This window comes from Eleutherodactylus coqui, chromosome 10 (assembly GCF_035609145.1).
Source record: "Eleutherodactylus coqui strain aEleCoq1 chromosome 10, aEleCoq1.hap1, whole genome shotgun sequence".
Classification (NCBI taxonomy): domain Eukaryota; kingdom Metazoa; phylum Chordata; class Amphibia; order Anura; family Eleutherodactylidae; genus Eleutherodactylus; species Eleutherodactylus coqui.
In genome coordinates, this window is record NC_089846.1 from 27663730 (window position 1) to 27687305 (window position 23576).

At 43.4% G+C, this 23576-nt stretch overlaps 1 protein-coding gene across 1 annotated transcript in view; it reads right to left on the bottom strand.

Annotated features, from left to right (window-relative positions):
• WHRN (whirlin) overlaps nucleotides 1–23576 on the bottom strand; it is a 165174-nt gene that overhangs the window by 45692 nt on the left and 95906 nt on the right. The window contains exons 6-9 of the mRNA XM_066580713.1: nucleotides 16666–16702; nucleotides 9352–9564; nucleotides 5746–5943; nucleotides 2377–2409 (exon numbers count right to left, since the gene is read on the bottom strand). Coding sequence (XP_066436810.1) covers nucleotides 2377–2409; nucleotides 5746–5943; nucleotides 9352–9564; nucleotides 16666–16702 — 481 coding nt within the window. The remainder of the gene's footprint in view (nucleotides 1–2376; nucleotides 2410–5745; nucleotides 5944–9351; nucleotides 9565–16665; nucleotides 16703–23576) is intronic.

Sequence of the window (23576 nt, forward strand, 5' to 3'; positions counted from 1 at the left end):
GGTGTGTATACCGAAGAATTGTGGTAGCTAGACGCAGGACCGGAGAGAGCACATCGGTGCAGAACCCTTCCTGAACCTCCTCAACTGGACTCGCCTCGAAGCGTAGCACCCGTCCCAAAAAGGACAACCCCACTGCTTTAGGAGGCAGGGTCCAAAGTGAGAGAGAAACCAAGGAACCAAACCAGGGGCTATGGAAGTACTGGATGCAGAACACTGACAACAGACAGGTAGGCTGAGAGTCCTGACAGGACCAGAATACTAGAAGTATAACCAGCATCCTCAGCAAGGAGGAGCTGGTTTGTATATCATAAGAAAGTAACTGACTGGGCTTTCAACCAAGCCAGTCAACCCATTGGCTAAACAATTCTAACTAGGTAACTTGCTGGTTGGACTGTCAATCACCAGCCAGTCCTTCTGCTAAACAGCACGGAGATGTTTAACGCTTGATGACCTGGACTGACCGAAACATGTGTACACCAGCAGAAGCACCACATGACCCGGAGCTGATGTAATGACGTCCCCTCAGACCTGATCCTGAGACACAGAAGAAACCAGCAGCAGTGGCGCCATTGCACATCAGTTCTATATACTGCATTGTGCACTTGGTGCCAGGTTCAGCATAAGGGCTTATTTACATGAGCAATATTCTCAACGTGCGTTTTGTGTGATGCCATGTCCATTCTGGATTGGCTGCACGAAGAGTGAGAGATCGGAGCCAGATACTGGATGGTAAAATTATCTAAAATTTGAGCAAAGTTGTAAGCCTCAATAATAGCTCCACACCGGACCCATCACCGGATACCAGCAATGAGACCGAGCTGTGTAATGTAGCTGAATGATTCCTGTTTTGACATGGATTTGCAGATTACACACAACTTCATGCAGTCACCATCTAGGAAGACAGTACATATAGGGGTATTATAGATGATCTTCTGATTTGAACCCCTCATAACTCCAGTTTAGGCGGAATGCACATGGCAGATCTGGATTCCGACAGCAAAATCCCGCCTTGACTGCGGCCGGTGACCCCGCGTACCAGTCTTCTTCTTTCTGTTTCTGTACTACTGATGGTCCGGCCGTTGCGTCGTCACTACGGCGTTGACATTCCGGATGGGATGCGGGTCGGACAGCTTCCATTGACTGTAATGGAAACCGTCCGTGCGGAGCTCACACAGAAATGGAGCAATTGGTTTCCACTCATGTGCATGAAAAATTACTTTTCTATAGCATGCAATGGGCGGCCGCCCCGGATTCCGCAATGCAAGTCCACCTGTGTGCAAGCGGCCTTAATGGCACTCAGATACATACATTTGATATCAATGGAAACAAAAACTCAAAAAGTTTTGTTGCACGACATAAAAAATGTTTCCCACATCAAAAGGTGTTCAGTGTGACCCCCCTTTGTCACTCCACACACATCGAGCCTGCAAGTCAAGTTCCTTCTATACACGTCTTAATGTATCACGACTGACTGGTGCAATGGCTTCTATGATGCCGAAGATTATGGTGGGTGGTAAGGGGAGAATATAATTTTAACACTCCCCCAGAGAAAAAAATCACAAGGAATAAGGTCCGGGGAACATGGAGGCCAAGGAAGAAGTTCACCATCGTCACCACCGGCACGGCCAATCCATCTGTCTGGTAATCGCCTACTGACCTCACTTCTGACCTCATTCTGACAACTAGGAGGTTACCCTATATCAACTTTTCAAAAGTCTGATCAGTGTGGCTGATCTCACTGTTGAGACCCCCACCAAGCCTGAGAATTGGGGTCCTGTGTCCCCCTTTTCGCAACACTGCGGAGTTGCTGCACCCACCGGCGGTGACTTCGGATTGAATGGAGCAGTGGTTGCATATGCATGGTAGCAACCCATTCATTTCAGTAGGGCTGATGGAAATACCTGAGTACAAGCGCTCTGCTATCTCTGACGGTCCCATTGAATATGAATGGAGCCACACTTGTGCAACATTCAATCTCCTCCTCACTGTGGGGGTGCAGCAAGCCTACAGTAAGGAAGAAGGGTACATAGGATCTACATTCTCAGAATCATGGTGGTCTCAGCGGTGAGACCCCCACTGATCAGACCATTACCACCTGTTCTAGTTTTTGGTACAACTCATCTATAGGGATTTACTGTAGAAGATTGTAAAAAAGGATCTGCATTTGGTTTTCCATTAACTGCCACTCTCGTCCATGGTTGAGTCTGGTATTGCAGCTCAGTCTAATTCATTGCAGTGAGTCTGAGCTGCTATACAGGCCGTGAACAAAAGTGGCGCTATTTGTTAAAAAAAATCTGAACTTTTTTCCAAAAATCAAAAAAAAAATCTAAGAAACACAACTTTAGCACAGGAGGTGCACAGACATGTGATACTGACCTCCATGACATCCAGCAGCCATAGAAGACGTTCCTAAAATGTGAAACAAGGAGACTTAGTCATTTAATGTGATTGTGAGAAACCAGTATTCATTGTAAATCAGCTTCTTACGTACGTACAATGAAGTGACCCCTACCGCGCCGACGGGACTGCACTCTACACTGCGGTAATCATCCATTTAATATCATGTATATTCCGTCTCCATGCCGGCAGAGTTCAGATGCTCAAGTGCTCAGCCACTTCATACCGCTCTTAATACTATTCTAAGAATTCAAGAAGGGCGCAAGACTTCAATAACGATATGTCTTCCTGGAAGGAATCGCTTTCTGCTGCTAGAATATAAGCCATTGGCAGGAGTGCTTGCTGGGCACTTATGTAATACAGATATGACATGTAGCTTATTGAGCCAGTAAGAGAATATGGTTTTAATTTGGAAGTGATAACCTCTAACCCCTTAAGGACGCAGGCTCTTTTTTATTTTTTCACTTTTGGTTTTTCCTCCCCACTTTCAAAAAGTCATAATGCTATTATTTATCCATCGACGTAGCTTGATATATAATGTATATATATAATGTACTAAAAAACTTTTTAAAAATTCTAAGCGGAGTTCTTAGGTTGTACTGCTGGAGTTTGTTGTTCTACAGGGTTCCAGGAGCACACCTGCACAGGTGAGGGTTAATTGAGCTGGCTGGGTGTGGTTGTTCAGGTCAGCCAATCCCCTGGGTCTGGGTGTAGATATATACCCCAGTCCCTCTGCAATGAAGAAGCTGTATTTCCTCAGTCTTGTCTGCTGTGTCAGTAGTGCCTGGTCAGCTTGCAGCTTGCTGTGTGAGTAGTGTCTGGTCAGCTTGCAGCTTGCTGTGAGTATGGTCCTGTGCTGCCTGTTTAGTGTCTTGCTAGAGTAGGGACTGCAAGAAACGAGCAGCCTTGTCGAGGCCTTGATGCTTTAGTTCATTGGCCAATGTACGAACTAATCCCTCGCTTTTATATTCAGCTTTACCATCTGCTTTAGTGTGCGAGGTTGTGTGGTAAGTGAGTTTGTGCATTTAATGTGTCAGTTCTGCCAGGTTGTGAGTGTCACCCTTTCAGGGAGAGCAGGGCCAGGGTTCCAGCGTGGGGCCACCTTTATTGAAGCGATGGCTCTGCTTGTAGGTTGGGCCCCACCATCTTCCCTGCAGCACAGTTTCCCCCCCGTGTCTTCGGGTCACGTTGGTGTGGGCCCGGTGCTTAGTTGCCCACACGAGGAGTGAAATAAAAAAAACCCACAATTCTGCCATCTTGGGGGAGGGGTGGGGGGTGGAGAGTGTCTTGTTTCTACCGCGTACCGGCTGCAGCAAAAATAACTTTATTCGGTGAGTCAGTCCGATTACTACTATATAAAATTTATATAGTTTGTTTTTTTTTACTTTTAAAAAAGAAAATATCTTTGGAAAAATATACAATTAATTTCCGCCGCCATTTTCTGATAGCCATAACTTTTTTATTTTGACTTATTTAGTTTGACAGCTCGTTTTTTGACAGACGTCCTGTAGTTTCTATTGGCATCATTTTTGAATACATACTACTTTTTGATTGCTTCTTATCAATTTTTTTCGTGCAGACGGCGTGACCAAAAAAGTGCAATTTTGACATTGTGCATTTTGTTTCTGATGATATTCGTCATGCAGGAAAAATAATGCATTACTTTTATGGATCGGACTTTTATGGATACAGCGATACCAAATATATTTTAGTTTTTTTTATTGTAAATATTTTGGAAAAGAGATTTTTTTAACTTTTACTACTTCATTTTTTAAATAATTATTAAAAGATTTTTTTACTCTTTTTTTTTGGTCCCCATAGCGGACTTGAACTCGCGATAATATGATTGCTCCTGAAGTATAATATAATACCATAGTACAGCAATATGACAGGCAGTCTATCAAACCACACTACAGGCCCCCCAGCAGCCATGGCAACCAAATGGCATCCTGTGATCTTATCGAGACCCCCAAACTCCAATTGGGGCATCTAAAGGGTTAACAGCTGCGATCAGGATGTGCGTTTGCATTTTTAATGTGCAAATATCATCAGAGTGTCATCTGTTTTTCATGCGCATCAAAATAAATAGTAGTTGGCCCAAATGATGTAATTTAAAGCTCCCACTGAAGTCAATAGAGTGTGAAAAAATGAAGCACACTCATGTCATGCGAATACATTTCATTTTTTCAACGAAGCCATTGACTTGAATGGGTGATTCTGGGACTTCTTTACTCGGACCAATGGTCCATGAAAAGAAAAGATCACATATGTGAATGTACACATTGACTTTAATAGGTCCAAGTTCTGTCAGAGCTGGGATGTTACAATCTCCTGTGTGAGCAAGCCCCAATAGCAACCTAATCTGTTAACACCCAAGAGAAACCAGGGGATAATGGACAATTCACAATATATTTGGGAATATAACCCAAATTATAGTATCCCTTTACTAAGAGATATAGTCTTTATTGATGTGCATTAGATGTGAATTGATGTGCAGGAGTTTGGGGCTAAATGGCAGTCCAATGGGGGGTGGGCAGGGTAGTTTGTAGCCTCGGATGACCTCACCAACCTTCGTCCCCTGATCCAGTCACGTTTCTCAATGAACCAATAAGGACCAATCTAATTTGTGAGGAACAGCCAATCACACATAGTATGGAGTTCACCCTATAGCCACTTGTGACATTATCAACTTGTGTTCTCCAATCAGATCAAGTTTCTCAATCAACCAATAAGGACCAATAAAACTTGTGAGGAACAGCCAATCATGCATAGTATTGAGTTCAGCTGATGACTTCCAATGACATCATCAACCTGCATCCTCCAATCAGTTCCAGTTTCTCAATGAACCAATGAAGAGTGGTGTAAGTTGTGAAGAAGAGCGGATCACACATTGTATGGAGGAATCACTCACCAATACTGTTGGACCTGCCAACCACCAATTAAATGTTGATGCTGGTGAAAGCGTAGAGTGCGGCCAATCCCCCCCACAGGGTCATCAAGTTACATCTCCAAGTTAGTGGGAAAATATTGGGTTTTATTGCCTCAGGCAAATCATGAATAAGCCCTGATAACACTTTTTAGATCATGGAGGAAAATAAAACCTGTTTACTGCACTATGTTGGAGAGTGCATGAGACCCTAACACAAAGTTTATATAGTTCCCTCTGTTGTATAGTTGATGCAAATGGCGACTATTCTTCCTTTTAAGCAGGAATATCTGAAAGAGGTCTCTCCAGTGTACCCATCAGCATTGGTAATTGGAAGAAGCCCGATCTTGGCGACCATAGACAATTTGCATTACATGACCCAATGTCTATCGAAGAACAAAGAGGCATTTCCGTATTCTTACCCGTGCAGTGCTGGCCGTACTGACAGTTTGGTGGCTCTCTGTAGATGAGGTGCTCGGACTGTGGGATAAGACAGAGATAGTGTCTCCTGAACGATGACGAGATTTCATTGTTTCGATTTCTCTTTTCAACACCATATTATCAAACACTGCCAAATCATGTGGGTAGATCTGAGGTCGGAGCTCAGACAAGAGAGCAAACTGAAAGAGAGAGAATTTTGCATCCTTAAAAAGTGGGAATCTCAAGTCCAATATTGCTAGAGAACATGTCAAACCAAGGTCTGTAATAGAATGGACCCAATGTTTACCGTATAGAATGGTATAGCCATTCAGTTTGCAGTAAAACTCCACCTAAAACTGATACAGCTTCACTTTTAGAGATTGGTGGCATAAGCACAAAAAATAATCCCTTTAGTAATTGTCCCCGGCACGGATAGGCAAGTATGTTCCCTTAAGCATCTGGTACAAACTTGTCCACCTTCTGTTCCATGTTAGGGCTTCTTCTTTGCCTAGAGTTCTTATGCAGAGCACGAACAACCGACTGGGATTGCAGGTTGTAATTAGCATGCAAGTCGGGCTGTTTAGCATGCTGGATGCATTGATTAACTCAATAATCATACTGAGAAAGATTGGATATGGTAGATTATAAAGGAAAAAGATATATCTCTCTGTGGTAATATACTTAATTGTCCTTAATAGTAGGGTAGATAGGCTGATTAGCTTAATGGCACGAGCAGAAAGCTATCTGTCCAACTTGCTGGAGCCTGTACGTGATCAACTAAAAGGATGTTATGTAAGGATTTGTTTTCATTGCCAACGAATAATTCCTATATGTCACAAGTGGCGGATATAGATTTATTCTTAGGGATGCAGACAGTGCTAAGTAAAAATCCACTATGCCAAAGGATTCGCTGTACTATATAACAGTATATTATGAGCGTACATCTTTGGATAAAGGTTACATAGTTCTATAGATGCTTACATTGAAAAAACACACATATCCATCGAGTTCTAACATTTTCATTTATACAGGGTGATTATCATGAAAGTATCAGAGATGTCTAGAGAGAGATCTACTGGGTGTAATTCAACTAAATTTCGTAATAATACTGTCCAGGAGATGCAGAAGTGATCCATGTGAAAAAATGTAGTTACAAATCTCACCACCAGAAACAGGATTTTCAGTACTGTGACTGGGCTATATCTAAGGGGACTTTTACATGGGCCAATAGTTGACCAAGTAATCATTCAAAAGAGCAATTATGGGCAATTGCCGTCCCATGTAAACAAGAATCACTCACTTGTCAGTGGGTGTTTTTAATTCACCTAAAAACCAAGTGACTGTTGGCCTGTTTAACAGGCAGTTGTTCAGCTGCCTGTTTACTCTGAATGGAGGAGGGTGATTGGAAAAGATCTGCGGCATACTCCACCTCCGTTCAGTGAGAAAACATTTGTTATGGACACAGTGTGGACCCACTGGACCAACCAACCAACTTGGCGCAAGGCCACTCCTGGCGTGGCTGGCAGCTGATCCCTGGTGGACAGATGGGAAAACTAGCTCTTGACTAGTAAGGGAGATGGAGGTTACCCTGCCTAGAAGCAGGGTAGGTGTCCTAATAAGACGGCCCTGCGGTCTTCCTCTCGGACCTGACTATCCCTGACAGGACACAGGAGAGGAAGAATTGATACGGGATGCACCAAAGACACAGGGCAAAACTGTACAAACCAAGGAACTAAGGACGGTGCCGAGATGGGATCTGTCAGCAGAAGGCACAAGCAAGGCCAGGGACAGACCAGGGTTAGGAACAGGTACGGCAGAAAACAAGCACACACACTAAAAAAGGTACAAGATGCTAATGCTGGGTGACTGGAGCAGGAATACACCAGGCAAACATATCAAAATCAGGCAGCAGCAAACATAAAAGGCAAAGAGCAGACTAAGAAGACAGGAGTGGGGAAGCTATGCAGGAAGACAGAACCAAACACACAAACGGAATAAGGGCAGAGCCAGGGAGTCAACCAGCAAATGGAATACAGATAAAGATACATGATCAAACAGGCAATAAAGACAGAAATAGGTGACCTAGGAGAGCTGAATGTCTGAGCAAACACACAACAACTATCAGGCAAAGAGGAAGTGCCTCAGCCCAGCTTAAATAGGAAAGTAATACCTATTAACCCCACAGCTGGGCTGAGAGCCAGAGAAGAAAACAGACATAAAGAGTCCATACACACAGGAGAAGCAGAGAGATGTTTGAGTCTGCCCAGAACCGCAAGAGGGCGGCAGAAAGGGTAGCAGACCTAACAACGTCACTCTAGTGCCAAAGCACAGGAGCGATAATTGTTGGAACCGCTGCGAAGCTTAACTGCCCAACAGTTGTCCTGTGAAAAAGGTACTCTAATTGTTTTGAAACAGTACATCCACTGCTTGTTTCTTGCAGATTCTCCATTGACCTCCCAACAACAGCTGTAGCCATGTCTTCTGCTTGTTGTTAAGATTTTATTTTTTCACACAGATCACTTCCACATGTCCTGGATAGTATTATTACCAAGTCTGGTTCAATTATGTCCAGTAGTTGTCTCTCTAGATATCTCTGAATAGGGATACTTTAATTACGGGCGGGCGGGTCAAGCTTGATAAAGGCTGGTGACCGGCCGAAACGTCGCTGCTTGTATCCAGTTTTATGGATTTGAAATAAAAGGAAGTTTTTTACTACATCTTCAGTCTGCTGTGGATCCTCTTTACAATTTGAATTGTGGAAACAGCATAGCTTGCATGCTGAGTTGCTGCAGTCACTACTATTCACTTCTATGGGAGCGTAGAACAGCCCATTCGGCTGTCTCCATAAACCTGGCCACAGTGTGCCCAGGAGGGTGACAATAGGTGGAGTCCCAGATGTGGGACCCACATCTGTCAGACATAGATGTATGAGTGTCTAAGCAGTCATTGTATCTGGCATTACTACCTCTTGTGGTAAGACATTACTTAGCAGCACACTATCCTATATTGGCGTGTGAATCACTTTTCCTCCCCACATAAGGAATGTCCCTCCTGGTCCTTTCTACAGTTTTTGGAATGAATACATTATCTTTTAATTCTTCATATTGTCCACATTTATATTTATACATCTATACTTTCTATTATAAAGTCTTCATCCTCCAGTCTTCTTTGTTATCAGTCTTCCAGTCCCCAAGCTGTTACCCCAAGATATCGTTTATACTCTGCAACTTGGACCACCTTAAAGCATAACTTGAGTTTATGTCAGGTGCAAGCTGCAATAAAGCTATATTCATACTTACATTGGAGTGCCAAAAAAATGGAACACCAGAATGAACGGATGCCATTATAAGTCAATGGAGTCTGTCAGGCGCCAATTGTGTCCATCATACAATGGAACAGGCATTGCGCTGTGGCCTCCGTAATAAGACATACAATATTTTAATACCTATCATCTTGGTCTGAGTGGCAAAATCACTCTCAACATAACCAATTTCACTTCTATGTTCCTTTCGAGTATTTGCCGGCAACTTCGTAGAGGCACAGTCCCATCGCTACAACACATTCTCTGCAACAAATACTACTTTTCCTAAAGTTCCCACATACTGTACCTTGGCCTGGGTGTTGAAAAGTTCAAACATAGCCATAATAAAGGCCTGTACGGGAATGTGGTGTTCCTTGTACTGATGGAGGTAGTAAGTCATAGTGCTTCTTTCAGGTTCAGTCAGCAGCAGACGTGCCTTCTCATCTAGAAGAACCAAGGTCTGGTTTCCAAGACTGCTTAGGGTGACTTGTGATCCCGCTGGTCCTCTGTAGAAGACAGGCTGTTGGGAGACAGAAGTGTTAAACATTATATTGTATGGTTTTTGGACTTTGTGCATCATTTTTAGCCACCATGTGTTTGCGTGTCAATGGAAGATTGAGTGGACTTAATCCAAAGCTAAAAATGTGTCAGTAATCTGTGAGGATCACGTTGAACAGCTCTTTAGCCTCTTAATGATGCAGACCTTTATTTTATTTTATTTTTTTTTTAATTTTTGTCTTTTCCTACTCACTTTCAAAAAATCATAACCTTTATTTCTTCATCGTCACAGCTGGCTGAAGGCTCGCTTTTGTGGGATGAGTTTTATTGTTCAATGGTACCATACTGAAAAACCTTTAAAAACCTCCAAGTGGAGTGAAATGGAAAAAAAAACGCAATTCTGCCGTCCTTGAAGGGGGGCTCTTGTTTTTACAGCGTACTCACTGTGGCATAAATGACACAATACGTCTATTATGTGGGTCTCTACTAGAGATGAGTGAACGTACTCGTTTCGAGTAATTACTCGATCGAGCACCGGGATTTTCGAGTACTTCAGTACTCGGGTGAAAAGATTCGGGGGGCGCCAGGGGGCGGGGGGAGGCGTGGCGGCACGGGGGGTAGCAGCGGGGAACAGGGGGGAGCCCTCTCTCTCTCCCTCTCCCCCCCACTCCCCGATGCAACCCCCCACTCACCCACGGCGCCCCCCGAATCTTTTCGCCCGAGTACGGAAGTACTCGAAAATCGCGGTACTCGGGTGAAAAAGGGGCGTGGCCGAGTACGCTCGCTCATCTCTAGTCGCTACGTTTACGATGCTTTCAAATTTTATATAGATTTATTTGCTGTAATACTTTTAAGAAATAAAATATCTTTGGGGGGAAAAAAAAACAATTATTTTCTACCGCCATCTTCTGACAGCCAAAACTAGTTTTATTTTTCTGTTGATATAGTTATGTGAGGGCAAGTGCATGGCAATCTGAAAAGAGTCAGATTTCTGTGCGCCATGCGGACTTTAGCAGGGAACAACTTGGAGTGGGCGAGTATACAAAAATACATCACCAGTAGAGATGAGCGAGTATACTCGCTAAGGCACATTACTTGAGCGAGTAGTGCCTTAGCCGAGTATCTCCCCGCTCGTCTCTAAAGATTCGGGGGCCGGCGCGGGTGACAGGTGAGTTACGGCGGGGAGCGGGGGAGAGAGAGGGAGAGAGAGATCTCCCCTCCGTTCCTCCCCGATCTCCCCCGCCGCTCCCCGCCCCCCGCCGGCCCCCGAATCTTTAGAGACGAGCGGGGAGATACTCAGTGCCTTAGTGAGTATACTCGCTCATCTCTAATCACCAGGTTCCTTGTTATAAACTTAGTTTATGGTGCTGGAGGGAGGTGGCAGGTTCCCTTTTAGTAGGTTTAATATTTGCTTCCAGAAAGTATGAAGAATTGGACATGTTGACCAGATATGTAAATGATCACCCACTGTATCACATCCGTGGGAACCAAGAGTCAATGTTCTCAGAAACTTAGAATGCAGTTTAGTGGGGACATAATAAGCCCAGTGCAGATCCTTGGCTGCAGTTTCCCCAAGTGAGACCTGATAGCTAACTTTGGAGACCATCTTACAACAATAAGACAATTTAAAAAAAGAATAAAGAGATATTTGGGTCTACCTCCCATTGGGACATAAGTAGATGGGAAGTGTCAGAAAGAAGGGTGTTGAAAATAGAATAAGGAGTAGAAATGAGTCATCTCATGGATATATCACCACAGCATCTTCTTACGGAGCACCATATTGTTTATTAGCTCGCAAGGCGATAGCATTAAAGTGGATGGCGCCATGCGTACCATCCATTACACAATGGAAGAATATGGTAGATACCACTGTAATGCATGAACAGGTCATTAATAAAAACAGAAAATGTCCTGAAAACATGAGGAAGGTATGGGGAAGTTTGTGTGATTGCCACCTAAAGGTACCTTGACATGGTCTGAGAGTTGCCCAAATAGTCACCCCTGTACACGCGGCCCCCGAGGGGGCACTGTGTGAGAAGTCACACAGTAGCCGCTAGTCATTCTGTTTCAGTGAGCTGAAATAGAATAACTACTGAGCAACTTCTCACTCATTATAAACAAGAGTTGTTCAATCTTTGAGCGACTTCTTCTTTGCAGTAAATCAAGGCGGACGTCTAGACTAGATCACCAGCCGGCTCCTCCTCCACCCTCTGGCAGACTATCACTTGGCTGTTGGGTACAGTCATACCATGTAAAAGTACCTTTACATCAATGACATCATAGGGCTTACACTCATTATTAAACACATAGTAAGGTGTTGACATACGATATGCCTCTAGACCTGATGGATCGTCCATTTGTGATACTGTGTGGGACCATGAAACTACTGATTTGTAACCTTTATTTTATATGAGGTTATTTGTATGATTCTCTACCTTTTAGTTTAACTGTGTTTTAACAAAAGTTTCAATAAGCCGAGTTAAAAAAAAACATAAATCATTACTCTTCCTACAGGATCCATTACACGTTAGTTCAAAATGAGTGGCTTTAGGGAGACCTCCTTGGGAAAAAATGAATTTGAAGGGGTTGCACCAAAATATTACGCTATCCCCAATCCACAGGACAGGTGATAACTTGTTGATTGGTGGGTGGTCTCATCGCTGGGATCCCTGTCTATCTGGAGAATGGGACTCCCGTGGCCTGTTCTCCTGTCACTGTGGGGGTCGCTTCTATGAGCATGCATGGTCAGCGCTCTAGTAATTTCAATGGGAATTAGGGAAATACCTGAGTGGGTGCGCAGCTCGGGTACTTAGCAGTCCCACTGAAAGTGAATGGAGCGCTGGTACTCTTGTGGGAACAGTGCTTCATTCAGTCTCCTTATTGCGGGGAAAAAGGTGGCACAATGGACCCTCCTGATTCTTGGGATCGGTGGGGGCCTGGGTGGTGAGACCCACACAGACCAGCAAGTTTTCACCTCTCCTGTGGCTAGGGAATAACTTGCTATTTTGGTACAACATCTTTAAGAAAGTGAAATACGGCACAGGATTAAAGCCTTTACTCCTGCAATTAAACAATGTCAGACACAGCCAAGAGACCTGGAGCGCTAAAAAGTAAATGCGGAAGTGTTAGTTCCGCTATGCGACCCGACAATCACGTGACTGTCAGGTGCCCTCTGTCACAGTAGAGCTGCAGGGTCCTAGTAGATCCTCATCAGCTCTGTTAGTGGATGCCCCAGCTACAGTGGAAAAGTGTGAACTTAACAGAAAAAAAAAACTAAAACATATGAATGACCTCCAAAAGGTCTTATACGACGTCATGGGGGACAGAGATGTTAAAAAAATAGTTACAAAAATATATATATTTTTAAATTACAGAATATAACAAAAATATATATCTAAAAAAGAAAATGACCCCAAGCCGACGACAACCATGTACCCTGCAATCCAAGACTATACAAATTATGTATCAAAGTGTCCAAAACAAAATGAGGAACCCATTTTTATCCCATTAAGGACCAAGCACAGAAAATTTACGGTGCTTGGTCCTGGGCTTTAATCCCAGCCGATAGTAAAAATACGGTGGGGGATTAAAGCCAATGCTTCTGCAATCAATTAGTAGCAGGTCGGCATGTCAGCTGTTAGTCACAGCTGATAACCTGGAAGAGGATGGAGAAGTGGTTTTTAACTCCTCCTGCCTTCTCCTTTCTTTAGTACACATCGCTCAATGAGTGCTATGTACTAAAGAGTGAAAGTGGAAGTGTTTCACGTGACCGCTAGGATCCCCTGGCACAGCAAAGCTACAGGGTCCTAGCAAACCCTGATCACCTCTGTCAGTGACAATTTTCACGTCAGGGAATGTTTTAAATGCAACTGGGGCTCATATGGATGCCCCAGCTACAGTGATAAAATGTCAAATAAAAGAAAAAAAAAGACCATATGAATATCCCCCAGAGGTCTTGTATGACATCATGGGAGACATAGATAGTAAAAAACATAATTCCATACACAAGTATAACAAAATTACAGAATAAAATAAAAATATATACATAAGAAAGAAAATAACTAGAGATGAGCGAGCATACTCGCTAGGGACAATTACTCGAGTGAGTATTGTCCTTAGTGAGTACCTGCCTGCTCGGAAGAAAAGATTCGGGTGCCGGCGCGGGTGAGTTGCGGGAGTGAGCAGGGGGGAGCGGGGAGGGGGGGGGAGAGAGGGAGAGAGAGATCTCCCCTCCGTTCCCCCCTGCTCTTCCCCGCCGGCACACGAATCTTTTCTTACGAGTGGGCAGGTACTCACTAAGGACAATGCTCGCTCAAGTAATTGTCCTTAGCGAGTATGCTCACTCATCTCTAAAAATAATCCAAAGCCGACGCCAACCAAAACCGTCGTCAAATGCGCCCTGTAATTCAAAACCATACATATCATATATCAAAACGTCCGAAACAAAATGAGAAACCCGTTCCCATACTTTATTTTAGCGTAAATATACTAATTTAAAAAAAAACTATAAATGTTAAAAAAAAACCTACATTTTTTTTAGCGTTTTACCCCCAATAAAACTAAAAAACGGGGGGAAAAAAGGCAGTGAAAAATATATTTAAAAGATTATATGCCACGGGAAAAAAAATAGGGCAGTAAAACCACCACATGGGTAAAATCCCTAAAAAGTGTCTGATCCTTCTGGTTAATCTCCCAGCTGGTGTACAGCTATACATTGTCTATTTTCTACATTTTCCTCCTACAGAAGTGGGATACTCTCCTGCACCAAGGCCGCAGTGCCTACAAATGTACATGTCTGTGTTAGAAATTCAATTCATTTCAATATAGGGCACAAGAAAAAGCAGCTATAAATATAGGCAGGTGGTAAGACATGAAACTGGAACTCTAGCAATTATAAAAGAGCAGCCCGAGGCTCCAACAAATAACTGGGACTATGTTCTAACCGGTTAACTAATAATTTTGAGCTATATTTCATTGTGCAGCATATTATGGCAGGAGCACAGCCAAAGACGATGCCGCTGCCATACTCCTAGGAGGCCCATAGACCTCTGATGCTACATAAGAGAACAGCAGTAGTATATGGAGGCGGTGTGTGTGGGGGCACAATGTCTTCGTTATTCCTACGGTGATGTAATGGTGCTATACAGATCAATACTTCGCTCTTTCTTGTAATGTATTTAGATCTTATACCAATCAAATACAGCAGAACACAAAGTTGGACCACCTTCCGTTTAAAGCGACCCTGCGGTTTTGGGAAAAAGTTCTGGCCCGCGAGTGAAGGGTGGAGGAGGTATATTTCCTGCACTTGATCTACTTGACCATCTCTCCGTTCCACCGGTTATGGTTCCCATTTGTAGGCAAGCGTTTTTTAACCACACTGTTTTGTGATTGGCCAGCAGCGCTGCCAATCACAGAGCAGGTAGTCTTAACGCTAGCAATGCACTCTAGGTGATTAGTTATTTTAATGATGGCGGCCAATTTGGCCGCTTGAAAAGGAAAACTAGAACCGGCGGAAAGAAGGGATGGCAAGAAAATCTAGTACAGGTAATGATCACGCTCCACCGCTGGTCCAGGGACAGAATTTTGTTACGAAACCAGAGGGTCACTTTAATGATCTTCTGTGCTGCTGCTCCCTATTCTGCTATGTTGATACCTGTCCTCCATCATATGGTTAGACAATGTACAGATAACCATACCATACAGTGCCTAATTAAACACACTATATAATAAGTTGCCCAAATAACTGTGTGATATGTCAGTCCTGTAACATTTCCACATGCATTGCTAAAATAATGCCAACGTAGTATGACCACATAACAGCTCCATGCGAAAAGTAATCTAATAACAGAGCTATATAATGTCTAAAAAAACGCTGTATAATTACTATTAAAGTGGTTGTCCAGTTGTAAACTATTGATGGCTTACCATCAGGATAAGTCATCAATAGTAGATTGGCGAGGGGCCAATTCCCTGGAACCCTCATAGATCTGCTTTTTGCCAGGCCAGAGTTCTTGTGCCCTGAGCTGATATCTGCAGGAAGAAGACAGCTCTATTCTTCTTGCAGTGGCCAGGCTTGGTATTGCAGGCAAAGCTCCTATTCATTTAAAATTCAGTCCAGTACATGTGTTCACCAGCCCAGTGATCAGCTGACTGTTCCCGGCCAACAGACGCCCTCCAATCTACTATTGATAACTAAGGATAGGCCATCAATAATTTAAAACCGAAAAAACCCTTAAAAGGCTTTTTCGAGACCTCTATAAATGTAATGAAAACCAAGTATCATATTAAAATAATAGATATATTTCATCTGTTTCTTTTGCTGCCATTTTGGCACTACCTGCTGTTCTTTGATCTTAGCACTGCAGCAGTTACGTCACCCACTATCCACATGACAGCTCGCTACAGCCAACTGCTAGCCTAAGTGGTCACATGGCTAACTTCTGGCATCACTGCTGGGTCTAACCAACTAAAAAGCTTCATTGATAGTATTGGTTTGCAATATGGGGAAGAGAGACTTTATGGACCCTCTAGGGCTCTTGGGCTTGATGCGACCGCACGACCGCACTCTCTGCATCCCCTATAGTTACGCCCATGGGTATCGGTGTCAATATCAGTGCAGCCCCAGAAAACAAAGACCACCTGGAAGCACTAAAGCTGCAGTGCTGGAGCGGTGGTAGAATGAACCCTGCAGCTCTGCTATGGCAGTGGGCACCCGGTGGTCACATGATTGCCAAGTTGAATAGCGGAAGTGACACTTTCGCTTTCTCTATTCAATACTAGTGCTCATTCAGTGTTATGTAGCCTGCGAAAGAGAAGGCAAAAGTGGTTAAAATGATCTCCGGCTTTCATTAAATTTGTGCAGGTCTCAGAAAACCCCTTTTTAAGTCTTGCGGTGGTTACATGCCTTGGTTGCCAGCCTATTTGTGACCCTTCAACAGCAGCGTCTGTTTTGCATTGTGTAACTGCAGATGTCACACGGCTCAATGGTTGACCCTGCTTGTTAGGTCTTGGGCCAAGGCAAATGACCTTCAAACTCTATCTTTGTACTCCAGTAATAAAATAGTTTTGACATATTCAAATCCCTATGAAATCTTCAAGAAATTATGAGAACTCTCAGCCTTACCTTTGTGGTGGGTTCTGTTGAGGAGTTCCCCAGGATTCTGTGGAGAGAAAGAAAAATCAAGCTTATTCCATTAAGTCTTTGTGTTGTGTGCACAAAGTGATTTTTACAACAGGGCATAGAAACGCTTTCCTTCAGGTTCCAGTACTGGCATTGTATGAAGAAAGGTATTTTCCATGGAGACAGGAATAGACAAAGAGATGATTCTGTACTTGCTCGTGAAATAGTAATTGAAAAATAGATGTAAGCTTCAGATGACCTTCAGAGGTCACTTTATCTTTTTCTCCTTTACTGTTTGCTCCGCTGTTTGTTTAGAGTCATGAAGTGAAGAACTCTTCTCTTTATGAAATATTAAACAATTATCTCTCCAATCTTCACGGTTAAAGAGTAACTGCACTTTTTAAAAAGTGTTGACATTTCAAAAGTTTTGATCAATGGAGGTCCAAGTGCTGAGATCTCTGCTGATTGCTGAAATGAGTGGGCTGGAGTGCTCACCCAAGCGCTGTGCCCCTTCAACTGTCTTCATGGCCTGTCGGCTCTTGAAGACAGACACATAGATGTCTATAAAAGTCTGTGCATCCATCATTAGCTGCCGAGAGGACCCAACAAGCAATGGAGCCAGCAGAAGCGGCACAGCACTTGGGTGAGGTTCCAGCCCCTTCATTTCAGCAATCAGCGGGGCTCTAAGCACCCGGACCTCCACTGATCAAAATGATTGACCTGTCGCTCTGACATGTCAACGTTTATAAAAAGTGTAGTTACTCTTTAAGGAATCAATATTAATTATAATTTATGAAGTTTATTGACACATGATCTCGCATTCAGCTTTTTGGTCCAAATGCAAATGGAAGTAACTAAAATCTAGATGAGCACATATAGGGGTGGGGGGGGGGGGGGCATGGTAAGATATCTGTGAGGTGCAGCTTCAGCCAATAGCTGCAGAGAAATGAGTCATGTCAGAAAGTGGCATCATTTTGGCAACTTCTGCTGTACGGTCCAATAACATGCAGCAGTAGTTATTAGAGATGAGCGAGCATGGTCCGTTAGGGCAATTACTCGAGCGAGCATTGGTCTCACCAGAACGATGGTGCATCAGAGTGCCCAGAACAACAGTAGAATGAGTATAAGTTTGATATTTTAACGCAGCTTTGAGATTATTTTCCCCCACAAGACTACCCCTTTAACACCACAGGAAATAATAGCTACTAGAGATGAGCGAGCATGCTCGGTTAAGGCAGTTACTCGAGCGAGCATCGGTCTTTTCGAGTAACTGCATACTCGTCCGAAAAAATTTGGTGGGGGGGGGGGGGGCGGGGGGTGAGAGAGAGGGAGATCACACTCACTCTCCCTCCCGCCGCCCCCCGAATTTTTTCAGACGAGTATGCAGTTAGGTACCATTGCTAAGTCCACTGATTAGCTACAGTGGTCACATGTTTAGACGAATGTGATCAAGCTACCCAGAAGCAGACAGAGACCAGAGGGGACCAGAGTGGCAGGGATCGGAGTGCCCATCACATTCATAGTATGTTTGTTCGCTAGTTTAATGCAGCCCATGCCTTTAGGAATTATTAATCCCAATGGACAACCCCTTTAAGAACCTATTGTGTATGTATTGGCTGCTCAGATAAAGTAAAAGTAAATTGGATAGTTGGTGTGCTTTATCCAATTTACTTAAATGCTGCGTTGGCGCCACACTAACTACACATCTGAAATGTACTTTGGGGGAGGGGGTATCAATAGTTTAAAAAAATTATAAGTTAGACAACCACTTTAAAATTAATTCACAAACACCCTCCTTATAAAGGACAAGCCAGCACAGTCATCATACCCAGTTTCTCTAACCTCCATCAGCTGTTATCATCGAGAGAAGCCATTTCTGTGGTTGCTGTGGGGGAAATGTAGCATTACATATTGGCCATTCAGATGAATGACTGGCCATATAATATTGCTTGAGTCCAGATAGTGTACAGTTGAGAAGGCCTACCCTAAAGAGTCAAAATATTGCCATCGATATAGACTGTGAGTTGTGCCAAAAATTGCACTAAAATCACCATTTCCACCAACAATTGCACCAGATTTCAGTACACTGGAACTGAGCATGCTTAGTAGGAACTTTCTAGAGACTGGAATCTTGGTTATAAAAGGAACTGAGATAGTGCTGAGCAGAGAGAGCTGGAAGTGCTGATAAAGCTGGGCCTGAGAGAGCTGAGGCCTGTTAGGGGAAGCTGCTGATAAAGGAGGGATTGGAGACTGCCTGGTGTCAGGAGCTAAGAGAGAGAGAGCCAGCATTGTGTCTTCAGACCAGCCGGACACCTGGATGGTGACAGGGTCTACAGAGGTCATGGCCGAGCAGCACACCTGACCCTGGACTAGCCTGAGTTAGTCAAAATGGGTACTCCCATGCAACATATTGTAAGTGAGGCTAGCCTCAATCTGCCAATAGGTGTGCACACCGGCAAAGGGGTTAAAGACAGTGTGTTAGCAGGCCTGCTATAAGAGATAGGACTTGTTATTATACATACTAACATTTTACAAGTTTCTGATGCCCAAACTCAAGTTATGGACTGTGTTATTTAAAGAGACATTATGTGTGAATACGGGAACCAGCTTTTCTAAGAGACTGTATTGGAGTGTTAATCTCTGAGGGAACTCTGTGTTGCTGTGCCATATATTTCATAACCGGACATAATGATAATGTGAAACGATGCTGATAATAGTCGAGTGTTATTGCTATTTTTCTTCTGGAATTATTTCATAATGCACAAAGTAATATCTTTAGGATCTAGTTAGTCGTAGTTAGCAACGGGTGATTCTAAGTACAAATTGCCTCATTGGTTGAAGATAGAAGGTTATATAAAGCACGTCTAACATGGTTCCCATAAGCCCAGTTTTCTAAGATTTTTTTTGAAAGATATATAAACAGTGAAGGACATAGAGGAGCAGGTAAGAACATGGCAAATATATCGCCATCTGTTAAAATGGCACCTACTATTAACAAAGAAACAACATCTGTAAAAGCCGATGGGGGTGCTGTCAGAATGATACATGACAAATATACTAATGAGCATTTGTGGGGTCTACTTTTTCTTCACCAATCTCATTTGGCCAGTCAGTAGTTCGGTGAGGGAAACACATGATGTACTGCTAGACTAAGCAGGACCATTCTTTGGGGGGCCATTTTGTAAGTACACTTGGCTGTCCGCGGCACATTAAAACTGAACGAGGTTACTAATGTTTATAACAGTTATTTAAAACTAGATAGTTTGGAGCTAAATACATTCATTGTGAAAAAATATCACGCGCCGGGAAAAAGTGGTGGAATCAAATTAAGCTTGGTATGTGTGATTGTAACATTGATATAAGTGATTACAATATAAAAGCAAAAGGATAATTTATTGCGGAAAATTGACCCCTCGAAGGAAGGCTCTAGTACCCTGTTGTACCGCCTCTAGCTTGGACACAAGATGTGATACGGGTGGGCATGGAGGCTCTAGGACCCTGTTGAGCAGCCTCTAGCTTGGATACAAGATGTGATGCAGGCTGGCATAGAGGCTCTAGTACCCTGTTGTACCGCCTCTAGCTTGGATACAAGATATGATATGGGCAGGCATGGAGGCTCTATTACCCTGTTGCACAACCTCTAGCCTGGATACAAGATGTGATATGGGCAGGCATGGAGGCTCTAGTATCCTGTTGCACAACCTCTAGCCTGGATACAAGATATGATACAGGTGGGCATGAAGGCTCTAGTACCCTGTTGTACCACCTCTAGCTTGGATGCAAGATATGATACAGGCGGGCATGAAGGCATACATATTCCATATAGAATCCTGCAGCATATTGGTCCACATTTGCTGTAACTGAGCCTCTAGATCAATCAAACTTGTAGGCTGTTGAAGTTGGCGTCCCAGATGGTCCCATACATCTTCTATTGGTGATAAAGCTGGCAACCGGGCAGCCATGGAAGCGTGACAATGTTGTGGGGGCTCCTGTGACCCCCTTGTATGTGCGGCCGAGCAATATCCTGCTGGAATATGCCTCTTGGAAGCCGCCATGAGAGGAACACATGTGGCTGCAGGATATCCTGAACATATCACTGAGCTATCATTGTCCCTTGTATCACTACTAGGGGAAGACCGACTGTCGTGTGCGATGGCCCCCCAGACCATCACACCAGCAGGGGGCAGTGTGCCACTCCACAGCAATGGCAGGATTGAAGAGCTCACCCCGAGGTCTCTAGACATGAACACTACTGTCATCAGTGCCCAAACTAAACCCGGATTCTTCGCTGAAGACAACCCGGTTCCATTGCATAGCATTCCAGTATAGTCGTTCATGGCACGACTGCAAACAGAGGTGATAGTGGGTGTCAAAGGCGGTACATGCAATGGGCGCTGCTGTGTTACCAAATGTCCTTCAGTCAAGCATCAGGTAATGGTTCCGACAAACACAGGGTGTAACGATGGCGCCACCTGTCTCTGGATGGCAGACAACAAAACAGATGCAGCTGCTCGTGCTTGTCGAAAAATCCTCTCTACTGGTTGTCTGTTGAGACCGCCCTGAGCCTGGTCACCTTGTGTGCCCTCACACATCCACTGGTGCCAACACCTCCTAACAGTCTGGACAGAACAGTGCAGGTAGCGACAATTCATCGATACGACCATCCAGCTTCTCACACCCCAATAATGCGCCCCTCTCAGACTCTGGTAATGGGTGAAATCTCTTCTCTGTGTCATAGAGGCGTCTAGTGGCCAACAAGCTCTACACAAGCGGAAGAAGAGGTCACTACACACAAGGAGCCTCCGAGAGCCTCTTATAGGGCAAGGGGGAACCACTTTTAGGGCCTCCGGTGACAAGACTGTCCATCAAATCACCACAACTCTAATCATTTACATATCTGCCTGAGATGGAACTGCATGCCGGCTTTTGCAGCAAAACGACAACTTCTTCTAGGGGCCGGATTGTTTTAATGTTTTTGATAAAGATTGCATTTCATGAACAGCCTTTCCCTCCCACACCGGCATTTATCTCCACACTGTAGAGGTGTGGAGATAAACAGATATAGAAAAACAGCCGCCTGTTTCTTACAGCCTAATTATTTCAGCTAAATGAACACACATAATCATCTCCCAAACTGTAAAACAAGAAACTGCTTACTAGGATTTCTGTGCGAGATCTTGAAGATTGCACTTCCATTTCTTCCCCTGGGTGTACGTCTCTCGCACAGACTAACATTATAAATGTGTTTGTTTCCACTTCATTTGGTGAGGCATTTGTAATCGCTCTCAACAACATATTAGACATTACTTGTAATGCCAAGTAGAACAAAATACACCGCAGCAGGGTGTTCGGCGTCATTGGATGTCATGGACGGAGTGATTATGCAGCACATTGGGATCCTACTCAAATATTAAAGTGGTTGTTGGCTCTTCACTACACTAGTGAAATGGAAATGGGGATACAACAATTTGAACAAATATCACTGCAAAAACTAACCCCTCTAAAAACATATACTTTACTAGCTGATATACCCGGCTTCGCCCCAGTTAATTTGGTACTGGTGTTTATCTGGTGTTCACACAGAAAATCTTATGAAGTCGTGGTTACTTTAGAGATACTAAGGGGAAAAAAATGTTCACCATTTTGCATAGTTCTCTGCGTTACCCAGGAAACACCACGTGGAGGAAACCATGTGACGTTTCCTTTATATAAAATGACATCAGGAAGTGAGAGATTTAGATTACGTACGTAAAATTTGGACGCTAATTCTTTTGCGCTTAGAATTGAATAATCGATTTGGGACCCATTAGCTTTTCCTATTTATGACATAATCAATGCCCGTGCCAAATTTCATGTTTCTACGACATCGGGAAGTTGGAGAATTAAATTCCGTACAAAAATTTGGACGCTAATTCTTTTGCGCTAGAATTGAATAATCGAGTTAGGACCCCTTTACTTTTCCTATTTCGGACATAATCTATGCTTGTGCCAAATTTCATGTTTCTACAACATCGGGAAGTTGGAGAATTAGTGGCGAGTCAGTCAGTGAGTGATTGAGTCAGTGAGGGCTTTTGTCTTTATATATATAGATTACTCTAAAATACCTGTGTATCAAAAACACTGATACCCTTACATAAAAGGTAGACATATGCATACATCCATATATATATATGTATATATATATATGGCATAAGGCACAATTGACCAAATTCAAAAGGAATGATTAGTTTTTGCAGTGATACTTGCAGCTAACAGAAGCTATGGGTGCAAGTCGGGATGGGGTCAGGGGACTCCTGCTCTGGTGATTGGTGTGGGTCATAGAGGTGGAAGTTGGATTTATCTGACATTTATGGCATATCCTGTGGATCTGTCATAAGGACTAAATGTGAATACTCCTTTAAAGGAAATGTGTCATGTATATTTTTTTTACTAATCAAAATTAGATAGTGAAACATCTTCCATTTTATAATCTAGTTTTATTTTCTGATCGTACATTTCTTCACTCCATTGTCTGTTGCTATGGAAGTGTCCATCTTGCCTGAGCTGTAGTTGGCAGCATTTAGAGATATGCTTTACAGCAGAACTAATGTCCTGTAGACATAATAGACATGAGCTGACCCACTGACTTCTACAGGAGACTATTCTAGGCATGCTTAGTGACCTGCTCAGAGGTCATTGCATACGTTGTGCAGGGAGGGTGAGGAGGTGAACTGTGAGCATTAACTATTGTACACAGTGGATCATGTGTTGTCTATATAAAAGTGTTCCCTTTTATTGTAATCCTGCCTGAAATGATAATGAGGTGAAGGCTGAAAAGTTTTCTCTACAAAACATAAAGTGTCGGACTATTAGGCTTAGGGGTCAGTGCGAAAAGTGCAAGATATTAAGATAGGTTATAGATTGTTGTAATATAA